We start from the raw sequence: 12,185 nt of genomic DNA on the forward strand, positions 1-12,185 counted from the left end.
GCTTCAACATGGATGAACCTTGAAAATATTATGCTAAGTGGAAGAAGCCAGTCACAAAAGACCGTATCTTGTATGATTCCATTTAAATGTAATGTCCAGAATAGGCAAATCCATAGAGACAGAAAGCTGATTGGTGGTTGCCTAGGGTTAGGAATGGGACCAGAAACTGAGTGCAAATGGACATGAGGGGACTTTCTGGGGTGATGAAATGTTCTCAACTTGATTGTGGTGAAAATAATCACACAACTCTATATACATTTGTGAGGCATCTTGGAACCATACATTTATAATGGGTGAATTTTTGGTATATAAATTATGTCAATACAGCTATTAAAAATTTAAAAAGTTATAAATGCCTCCCCAGAAGAAACCCCACAAAGCTTGAAATGATTAATTTTCTAAGAATATAGGCCAACTTTATTGTGTGGCATCACACACACGTACATTTGGCATATTGCCACAGAAGACATACGTGTACCCTGGTTTGATAATCATGGTTCTGAAGTGTTACAAGCAACTGTTTATTCTTAACATGTTTGGAAAAAATAAAGAGATGCATTTAACTCATTAACAGCATCCCAAGAATGATACTGCCAAAGAGACGGCTGAAGGAAAAGGTAACTTTAAAGCAATAAAACGGCCTTATGTCTTGGGTAGTATAAAGATGGACTGACATCATGGTCTTTTTCTAACCTTATATTATCAGTGGTCAACCTCATTATTTACCTTGCTGACATTTAAAAATAATTCATGGTAGGTTCAGTTATATTATAATGGCAGCAGTTCCTCTCTATGTAATGAAATATGTAAATGTAAAGTTTTAGTTTTTATTGATCAAATATATCAATGACCATTTACATTAAACCTTTTTCCCTCCTAAATCCAAGCATATATTAAAAGTTAGTATATGATAACTAAACACCAAACACAAACTTTTATTGGAATATTTTATTTACATTTTATATTTAAAGAGAATCAATACAAATCGGGACATATTTACAGCATTTCAAATCAGTGTACAAGAATGCAATGGTTTCATCCATTCTACATTTAGCCAACAAAAATAAATGTCTATTCTGCTTTTGCCTAAATTCTGCTGGAATTTGTACTGGAAACAAAACTCTAAAACCAAAGATAAGCCACAGAGAATAGAAGTAAAGTGCATTTTTATAATAGCTCTATTTAACTTTGGTGGATGAAGCTTCAAACTTTATATTAAGGCACCTGGAATTCTCCCCCTCCCCCAATTCTTTTTCAAACACCAAGAAAATGCATTCACGAAATTTATAGCTACATGGACAGAATTTTAGTTTACCTAATGTCATTTTAGCCCATTTAGGTAAAATGTAAACTCAATTTTCAAAGTCAACATTGTTTGGAAAATATTTTCTACAGACTAATTTCTGTAGACAAATTCATACACAAAGATCACTTACCAATTTTTGTGTGACTTATTCATAATCATTTTCAAATAGTATGATGATTTATATACTCTGCTTTTGAAAGTCCCATAAGTAAAATTTGAGAAATAGTTATACAGTGTTTCTGTAAGTAGTTTTTGTCTATAATCTTTTGTCAAATTGGTGTCACTAATAAACCAATCAATCCAGTCCAGTCCATATTCTCTGATAAACTATGCTTGACACTCATATGAAGTACATTTAGCCTAATTTTAAAAACAAAAAATAGTTAAAATGAATATTTTGCTTTAATCTTGTTCTATCAACTTAATGTAGCTTAAATAGACATTTCATGAAGTACTAGCCAAAGTTTGCATTGTTTTTTACATTACAATTCCAGATCAATATAAGCACCTGGAGAAAAACCCTGACACATATAGCCCAAGCTAAAGTAGTATTATTTTTAATTAAGATACTATAATAAAATAAAGTGATTACAGCTACTTCACATTTTAAAAGCAACATGTTTTTATAAGAAAATTGTTATAAATGGAAAACATGACTACTTGACAAGAGTTTTGAATGTTTAAAAATGTTGCTACCACTATTGAGAGGAAACTTGCCTATGAAAAACATTATATAATGAGTTTGTGGAAAAAGTTAATAGGTTAAATATTTTAAGTCATTTAACTATAGCATAATATTAGTCATCTCATCACTTTCAGTATCATTCTTATTAAGTTATTCCAGTTCATTAATAGCAAACTAGGCCCTGATTGGCAGTTCTGTTATTACTAAAGGTTCAAGTTTTCTATTGACACAGATTTTATGATTTAATTTCTCGAACAGCAGTCTCTCGATCAGGAGTTTCATCTTCTTCAAAGGTTGGGTTGTCAACGTGAGGAACAACATCCACTGCCATGGAACTTGCTTCATGGTTTACCAGCTGTAGATTTTCATCTTTAAAAAGAAATGGTAACTTTAGGATGATTTCACCCCTCTATTCTTTAAGACAAAATTCAACACATGTCTAAGAAGCCTTACTTATCTAATTCCATCATACTCTGATTATTACACTCATTCCCTGTTCCTTTAATATGATTTGTGCTGCCTTACATAAAGCACATATGGCATTATTTTAATTTACAATTACGATTTTATTGATTCACACGTGTGCTTACTTGTACCTAGATTATAGCATCCTTAAGAGCAAAAGGTATGTCTTCCGCTTCTCTATTCTAAATGTAATAGCTCTCAAATCACATTTCAATCACCTGGGCACTTTAAAAAATTACCTATGCTATGCATAGATAGATAGATAGATAGATAGATAGATAGGTAAATAGATAAATAAATAGATAGATAGATAAATAGATAAATAAATAGATAGGTAGATAAATAGATAGATGATAGATAGATAAATATATAGATAAATAGATAGATAGATAAATAGAGAGACAGACATACAGAAAGACTAAAAAAAATCAACCAGGAAGTTGTGGGGGGGTGGGAGTTCTCAAAATGGAATACAAATAGTAACAAGTGAATATAATTATATTACAGATGAAATATATAATCATCCTGAAGAGAGTGGGAAAGAAAAGAACTAACCTAAGTAACTTTGGAAAATGATACTTTGACTATATCCTATAAGGCTAAAACCAAAGAACTACACTGGTTAGTGAAACTGTTTTTCACAGGGGTGTGTTAGCAATGTTGAAACTTAGGTGTACTTTAGGATTGAACAAATAAGTAAATATATTGTGGATAATAAGAGCCAGGTTTCTCAATGTCAGAGAAAGGAGTTACAAATAAGGAAAGGGGAAGGCTAGAATAAACTCTGTGGTGTTGGACTGGAATCAGAAATATCAGTATGAACTAGCTGTTCTTCAGATAGATAGGTGAATGTAGATGTGTGTGTGTATTTGTGTGAGTACATACACATATTTCCTAGCGTTGTTCCTTGAAAGGGCTAATAGCAATGACACCCCAATAGCAATAGCATACCTAGTGCCCAGATCTTGATTTCGAGGTACTGTTCTCCAATAAAAGCCCCCACTCCCTGTAGAAATAACTGATTCCAGGGCTAGGACAAGGAAAGTACAAGATTAATCTAGATTCTAGCCTAGGGATCAGCAAACTACAGCTTGCAAGCCAACTCCATAGCTAAGAGTGGTTTTTTCATTCTTAAGAGGTTGGAAGAGAAAACAACCAAAAGCAACAAAGACCTATGGCCTTCAAAGCCTAAAAAAAAAATGATGGGGCATGTTGAAAGAAAACAAACCAACTTGAGGGAGTTCCCAATGACCAAATCTAGGACAATCTAACCATGAATAAATCATGATAATAATATTATGGAATAAAAGAAATATCTATGAGTCCATAATATTATAAATAAATAATTGAATAAATAAGTGGAGAAAGGATAGCTCTTCCTTAAAATAGAAGCTTAATTAATGTAGAAAGAAGGATGGAAATAGAAAATCACCATTTGGCACACATTTCAGTAATAATTATTGTAAGCAAGAAACATCAGTGATTGATAAAATTAGTAGGTAAAAAGTATGATGAGAAACAGGATATTTGCATAGTCTCCAAGTGTCTCTCTATAAAATAATTAATAATTATAAAGAGAAAAAGAGTAACTTTAAAAGGAGAAGCTTGGCAGATGCCACCTTAACCAAGCGAACAAAATTAAAACCATTGGTAATAAGACATGGGCATCATGTGCCTCATTATATGATATGAGCCAGAGAAGGGCACAATATAATTTCTGTGGTATTCTTGCCAGAAATAGACAACGGACAATAAATTTAATCATTGGGTATCAGGAGACAATTGCAAATTGAGGGACATTCTACAAAATAACTGGTGGCCTTCAGAAGTGTCAAAGTCATGAAAGAAAAAGACTAAGGAACAGTCACAGATTGGAGATAAAGAAGATGTAACAGTTAAATGCAATGTGTACTGCTCAGCAAATTGGGTATAGAAGGAACATTCCCAAACATAATAAAGGACATACATGGGGACTTCCCTGGCAGTCCAGTGGTTAAGACTCCATGCTTCCACTGTAGGGGGCGTGGGTTTGATCCCTGGCCGGGGAACTAAGATCCCACATGCTGCGTAGTACAGCCAAAAATTTTTTAAAATAATAAATAAATAAATAAATAAAGGACACACTTGACAAACCCACAGTTAACAACATGCTCAAGAGGAACAAGACAAGGTTACCCACTCTCACCACTCCTATTCAACATAGTACTGGAAGTCCTAGCCAGAGAAATTACAAAGGAAAAGAAATAAAAGGCATCAAGGGACTTCCCTGGCGGTCCAGTGGTTAAGACCCCATGCTTCCAATGCAGGGGATGCGGGTTCAATCCCTGGTCGGGGAAACTAAGATCCCACATGCCATGCAGCATGGCCAAAAAATAATTTAAAAAAATTTAAACAAAGAAACAAACAGAAAAAAGGCATCAAGATGAGAAAGGAAGAAGTAAAATTGTCTGTTTCCAGATGACATGACCTAGAGAAAATGCTAAAGATACCAACAAAAACTGTTAGAACTAATAAACGAATTCACTAAAGTTGCAGGTTACAAAATCAACAGACAAAAATCAGTTGCATTTCTATACACCAGCAATGAAATATCTGAAAGAGAAATAAAGAAAACAATCCCATTCACAATAGCATCAAAAAGCAATATAATACTTATGAATAGATTTAACCAAGGAAGTAAAAGATTTGTACTGAAAACTATAAGACATTTATAAAAGATATTGAAGAGGGCACAAATAAATGGAAATATATCCCACGTTCATGGATCAGAAGAATTCATATTGGACTTCCCTGGTGGCTCAGTGGTTAAGAATCCACCTGCCAATGCAGGGCACACGGGTTCGATCCCTGGTCCGGGAAGATCCCACATGCCACTGAGCAACAAAGCCCGTGTGCCACAACTACTGAGCCTGCGCTCTAGAGCCCGTGAGCCACAATTACTGAGCCCACGTGCCACAACTACTGAAGCCCATGTGCCTAGAGCCCGTGCTCCACAACAAGAGAAGCCACCACAATGAGAAGCCCATGCACAGCAACGAAGAGTAGCCCCCACTGGCTGCAACTAAAGAAAGCCCGCTTGCAGCAACAAAGACCCAACGTAGCCAAAAATAAGTAAATAAATAAATAAATTTATTTTAAAAAAAGAATTCATATTGTTTAAATGTCCATACTACCCAAAGCCATCTGTAGATTCAATGTAATCCACATAAAAATTCCAAATGCATTTTTCACAGAAGTATAAAAAAATCCTAAAATTCATATGTAACTACCAAAGACACTGGATAGCCAAAGCAATCCTGAGAAAGAGGAACAAAGTGGGGAGGCATCACACTTCCTGATTTCAAACTATAATAATCAACACAGTATGGTACTGGCATAAAAACAGACAAATAGATCAGTGGAACAGAACTGAGAGCCCAGAAATAAACCCATGTGTATGAGACCATGTGTATGAGATGAACTAATATTTGACAAGGGAGCCAAGAACACTCAATGGGGAAAAGACAGTCTTCAGTAAATGGTTTTGGGTAAACTGGATAAATATGCAACAGAATGAAACTGGACCCCTATCTTACACCACTTAAAAAATGAACTCTAAATGGATTAAGGACTTAAAAAGCCAAAATCAACAAATGGGACTACATCAAATCAAAAAGCTTCTACTCAGCAAGAGAAATAATCAAAAGAATGCTCAGCAAGAGAAATAATCAAAAGAATGAAGAGCCAAGTTACAAAATGGGAGAAAATATGTGCAAACCACATATCAGATAAGGGGTTAATATCCAAAATATATAAAGAATTCATACAGTTCAATAGCAAAAAAGCAAATAATCTGATTAAAAAATGGGCAGAAGAACTGAGATATTTTCCCAAGGAAGACATACAAATGGCCAACAGGTACGTGAAAAGATGCTCAACATCACTAATCAGGGAAATGCAAATCACAACCACAATGAGATATTGCCTCACAGTTGTTAGAACAGCTATTATCAAAAAGAAAACAGGTAAGTGTTGGCAAGGATGTGAAGAAAAGAGAACTCTAGTACACTGTTGGTGGGAATGTAAATTGGTACAGCAGTATGGGAAACATGTATGGAGGTTCTCAAAAAGTTAAAAATAGAACTACCATATCATCCAGCAATCCCACTTCTGGGTATATATCCAGAGGAAATGAAATCACTATCTTGAAGAGAGAGCTGCACCTCCATGTTCACTGCAGCATCATTAACAATAGCCAAGACACAGAAATAACCTAGGTGTCCACTGACTGATGAACAGATAAAGAAAATGTGGTGTGTGTGTGTGTGTATGTATGTGTATATATATATATATATATATATATATATATATATATATATATATATATATATATATATACAGTCATGAGAAAGAAGGAAATCCTGCCATTTGCAACGACATGGATGGACCTTGAGGGCACTGTGCTAAGTGAAATAAGTCAGACAGAGAAGACCAATACTGTATGATATCACGTATATGTAGAATCTTAAAAAGAAAAAAGCCAAGTTCATAGAAACAGAGTAGAATGGTGGTTGCAAGAGGCTGGAAGGTGGGGGAAATGGGGAAATGCTCGTCAAAGGGTACAAGTTTCCAGTTATAAGATGAATAAGTTCTGGGGAATCTAACATATAGATGGTGACTACAGTTAACAATACTGTATTAAATACTTGAAAGTTGCTAAGAGAGTAGATCTTAAATGTTCTCACCACACACACACAAAATTCGTAATTATGTGAGATTATGGATTTAACTAATCTTACTCTGATTATATGTCAAGTATATTTCAATAAAACTGGGGAAAAATGAGAAAAGAGGAAATGCAATGTGGGATCCTAGGACAGCAAAAGGACATTAATGGGCCAACTGGTGAAATTTGAGTAAGATCAGTTTAGTTAATAACATTTTATCATTTAATTTCCTGCTTTTGATAATTGTATATGGTTATATAAGATGTTAACATTTGGAGAAGTTTGGTGACGGGTATATGGGCATTATTTTTACTGTTTTTGAAACTTTTTTTAAGTCAGCCTGAAATTATTTCAAAATAAAAAATAACCTGTGCTTGGGCCCCACATCTCATGGATTCTGATTTAACAATTCTGGGGTAAAGCCCAGGCATTAGTAATGTTTAAAGTTTCTATGGGTGATTCTAATGTGCAGCCAGGGTTAAGAACTAGGGCCCTTATTCGGTGGTTCCCAGAGTGTGGTCCCTGAACAAGCAGTATCAGTATCACGTGGAAACTTCTTAGAAATGAAAATTCTCAGGGCCCACCCCAGACCAACTGAGTCAGAAACTGATGGTTGCCCCTCTGTTTTAACAAGCCCTCCAGGTGACTCAATGTATGCTTATGTTTGAAAATCAATGCTCTGATAAAATTCAGAACAATGACGGAACACACAGGCATGAACGAATCAATTGTATGTTTACAAAGTTATTTAAATCACAACTGTCACCATAATAATCAATGGTTAATAGGCATAATGCCCAAACTATTAATATATAATCATAGATAAAATTAAATCTATTCTATGTGGTCACTCATTCAACACTTATTTGAGTATTTACTATGTGGCAGTCTGTGCTAGGTGCTTGGGTATACGATAGTGAATAATAAAACACTGTCCCTACCCAAAGGGCCTTTTTAAGGTTTTAATACAATTCAGTGCAATAAATGCAATGATAGAAGTTCTACCGAAGTAGACAGTAGGACCACACAGGTGAGTCAAAGGAAGCTTCTCAAAGGGGAGCAAGTTTTAAAGGAGGAACAGGAGTTGGACTGGGCTTCCCCAATTTCTTGGGGGAGGAAGAGTAGAAGGAATGGGTAGAGAGAAGATAGTGGCTCAAACTATGACTGTTGAATTGAGGTTGGAAATTAGGGGATGGTTTAGAGGAAAAATGATATTGAATCAATAGGAAGGGGAGAGGGAAGGATCTAGGATCTACCTAAGTTTTTGGTTTGACGCACCCGGGTAGGTGTTACTACCATTCATGGAGATAAAGAATACAGGAGAAGGAACATGGATCAACATTTTATTTGCTTCTCAAATTCTCTGCAAAAACTGTTCTGCCTTCTACCCTCCCCCACAAGAACAGAACACAATAAACGTAGATTGGGACTTTTTTCTTTTTTTAAACTGGTCTGACAATAAACTGAATTATCCCATACACTCAGGCCTCCCGTATGGCAGGCAAGAATTCTACCACTGAACCACCAATGCTGCTAAACTGAACTATCCCATACACTGTCCTTTATCTTCACTGAATTCTATTACCACACAGTTACAGGAACTAAGAATTCATCTGGGGCAAATAGCCAATGATTATCTATTATAGGTAGAACAAAACACAGATTATTAAGATTCTTATGACTACTTTGTACTCTACGAAATGTCCAAAGATTAGATTACAACATGAGGTTTGCGTTTGCATGATGGTATTCCTTGTGACCTCTGTAGAAATGGTATCTATGGCACTGATAAGCCTACCAAGGACAAAGGTTCATGTCATAGGAAGCTGAAACTTTTACAGGTCACCCTGACATTTCATTTTCCTTCTACTTTTATGCCAGAATTAGGTTATCTCAAAATGAGGACAGAGGAAAAACTATCAAACCAACAAAAACCATGAAAAAGGTGGTAGTTAAAGAAAGGGAAAGTAATTTGTATACGGGTTTTCTCTAAGGAAAAAAGTAACAGAATTCCCTAAAATCTCTCTACTGGTATGACATTACTAAGTTGCTAATACTGATTCACATGAATTTTGAAATTAATACATTCAATGTTACTTTCTACAGTTTGTTCACTTCATGGCAGGTAATCAACAGGTGGCAGCACATCATTCTTAAACACAGTTTCTGATCTGTGCAAAAAATGGGTTCTGGAGAAGTTGTGTATAAATCAAGCTTTTGGAAATTAAATTCTGTTTTATCATTCCAGGAATTCTTTATCTTAATTTCTTTATCTTAATTTCTGATTGATATGCAATAAACAATGGCTTCTAAAGTTGAAAAGTTTCTCCTTAGCCTAAGTTAATAAGCCAACACTTAAATGCATCGGAGAGAAGCTTTCCAATAAAAAAATCTTTTTCTTCTGTGAATAATCCCCACTCTTAATGCATTTCATCTGTTTCAGGTACATTTGAATGTGTATATTAAGTTAAGGTAGGGGTGCATCCTGCATTGCATCATTGTTACTAGAAAAAACCTGGAATGTGTTAATGGATGAATAGAATAAATGCTAAAAAGCAGGAGTACTCTGCCTGGTGTCTAATCCCCAATGGATCATTTGTAGGGCACTCATTGCCCCTCAGCATGGTGCTTACTTGCTGACTGCACATGTTCCTCCAAAGGCGGTTCATCTGCGCCCTGAACTGAAGCATATCCAGAGGATGCAGTTTCACTGCGATTATCCTCTTCATGAGGAGAGGCACTATTGGATGCTTCATTGGATGCCGGAACTTGTAAAGACACTGATCCATCTTCAACATCCACCTGCAGAAAGCATTTAAACACATTAAGAGGCTCTCAGAGTATACGTTCTTCCTTGACATATCATTACAAAGTTTCTTCATAGGTGACTTATTAGAGCAATGCTTCTTAACCTTTTAAACCTACAATCCATTTTTGATGATCACAAAAATTTCTTGCAGGTCACAGCCAGAGCAGTTGGAGTAATTGGGTCCAATGGGGTGAAAGATGTTACAGGCAGATTGCCATCAACATCTGACATGTTTATCTGGGTGAACACTTCATAATATAATGCCTGATACAAGGAAGGCACTCAAAAAACACTCCTATGCTGTACCTTAGGGGTTTTGAGAATCACTGTCATCTGTATATCTCCTCAAGTCAGGAAGAGTTTGTTGAGCTTGACTTTCTGTTGTGTGTACTGCGAAATAGGTAGGATTTTTTTTCATTTACGAAGTATAACTTAATATTTATTATACTCTCTCAAACTTTACATGCTCAGTTAACAACAAGTTTGATTGCTATGCAATAGTAAGAGAGTAAAAAACAGCAAGGGGTATCAGAAGTCAGTTGGGGTCATCACTTCCAATTCTGACCAAATAATAAGTACATTTGAGGAGAGGGAAGAAGGAGGAAAATGGAGGTGGTCCAACATGGTACCTCGCTGTCACTATGATGTAACTAGGTCCAATTTTTGGTATAAACCGTAAGTCTAGCACATTATGTAGCTAAAAAATAAGGATTTTTTTCCTGAAGGCCCAGATATATAAATAACACACTGCTTAAGTTCCTTCATATAAATAGTTTAGCAACATTTACCTCAATTCCCAAAGCTTTGAGTATGTCACATTTGCACATGGGGCAAGTCCTGTGTTCTAATAGCCATGGGTCAACACATGTCTTATGGAAAATATGGCTAATGAAGGAAAAAAACACATATTTTGGTTATCAGTTGTGAACTAGCAACACTTTGCCTAATATACTAACGGGTTACCCTATAAGTTTACTTAGTCTTTTAACGGATGCCTGTTTTTTTTTCCTTTTAAACACACTATTACAGAAACAAAATTTGGAAATTTCATAATACAGTACTTTTAAATATAGCCTCATTACTCTAGCTTCATAAAAACTATTTTCAATACCACTTACTTGAAAAATAGCTAAGATGTTACCTGACCTAAGGTTTTGTTCAGTAATTCGGATCTTAATTATTTTGTTATTCCCTAACTATAAAATAGTACAGTTAGTCATTCTCAATAATATAGTGCAATAAAGTATTGAGTGTAACATAATTCCGATACTTTAGGCAATGTGATAAGTTCCAAGAATGCCACTATTTAATAGCTAAAAGGAAGAGTGTTAAGAACAACTTCTGGGAGAGGGATAATAAGAAGCTAAAGAATGAAGACTTCCAAATAGGTGCTCATAAGTTGATTTTATTTTTTTCTCAGTAGGATTGGTAGAATTATTTTGAATTAAATAATCCAGTACCACACACACACACACACACACACACACACACACACACACAATATTAAATAAACAGTGATGCTGGCTAGGTTCTTAAGTTTGTTACGGAACTAGTTTCCAAATTGTACTAGATTATGGAAATATTATATAATTAGCCTTATACCACTTCCACTACCTAAGTGTCCATCATCGGATGAATGGGTAAAGAAGATGTGGCACATATATACAATGGAATATTACTCAGCCATAAAAAGAAATGAAATTGAGCTATTTGTAATGAGGTGGATGGACCTAGAGTCTGTCATACAGAGTGAAGTAAGTCAGAAAGAGAAAGACAAATACTGTATGCTGACACATATATATGGAATTTAAGAAAAAAAATGTCATCAAGAACCTAGGAGTAAGACAGGAATAAAGACACAGACCTACTAGAGCATGGACTTGAGGATATGGGGAGGGGGAAGGGTAAGCTGTGACAAAGTGAAAGAGCGGCATGGACATATATACACTACCAAACATAAGGTAGATAGCTAGTGGGAAGCAGCCGCATAGCACAGGGAGATCAGCTCGGTTCTTTGTGACTGCCTGGAGGGGTGGGATAGGGAGGGTGGGAGGGAGACGCAAAAGGGAGGGGATATGGGAACATATGTATATGTATAACTGATTAAATTTGTAAAATAAAAAAAAAAGAAAAGCAAAAAAATAAAAATAAAAAATAAAGCAATCACCTATATTTAAATGAAAAGAAGTTAAAAATAAATACTTTCTTTACATC

General features: G+C 35.3%; 1 protein-coding gene across 2 annotated transcripts in view; it reads right to left on the reverse strand.

Moving 5' to 3' along the window:
• Positions 1-2,034: 2,034 nt before the first annotated feature.
• The window catches only part of RNF128 (ring finger protein 128), a 98,832-nt gene continuing 88,681 nt past the window's right edge, over positions 2,035-12,185 (reverse strand). For both annotated transcript variants that reach the window (XM_060087270.1, XM_060087271.1), the window contains exons 5-7: positions 10,760-10,856; positions 9,796-9,964; positions 2,035-2,360 (exon numbers count right to left, since the gene is read on the reverse strand). In XM_060087270.1, the coding sequence (XP_059943253.1) occupies positions 2,227-2,360; positions 9,796-9,964; positions 10,760-10,856 (400 nt within the window). In that variant the 3' untranslated portion in view covers positions 2,035-2,226. The remainder of the gene's footprint in view (positions 2,361-9,795; positions 9,965-10,759; positions 10,857-12,185) is intronic.

Source organism: Mesoplodon densirostris, chromosome X (genome assembly GCF_025265405.1).
Source record: "Mesoplodon densirostris isolate mMesDen1 chromosome X, mMesDen1 primary haplotype, whole genome shotgun sequence".
Taxonomy (NCBI): domain Eukaryota; kingdom Metazoa; phylum Chordata; class Mammalia; order Artiodactyla; family Ziphiidae; genus Mesoplodon; species Mesoplodon densirostris.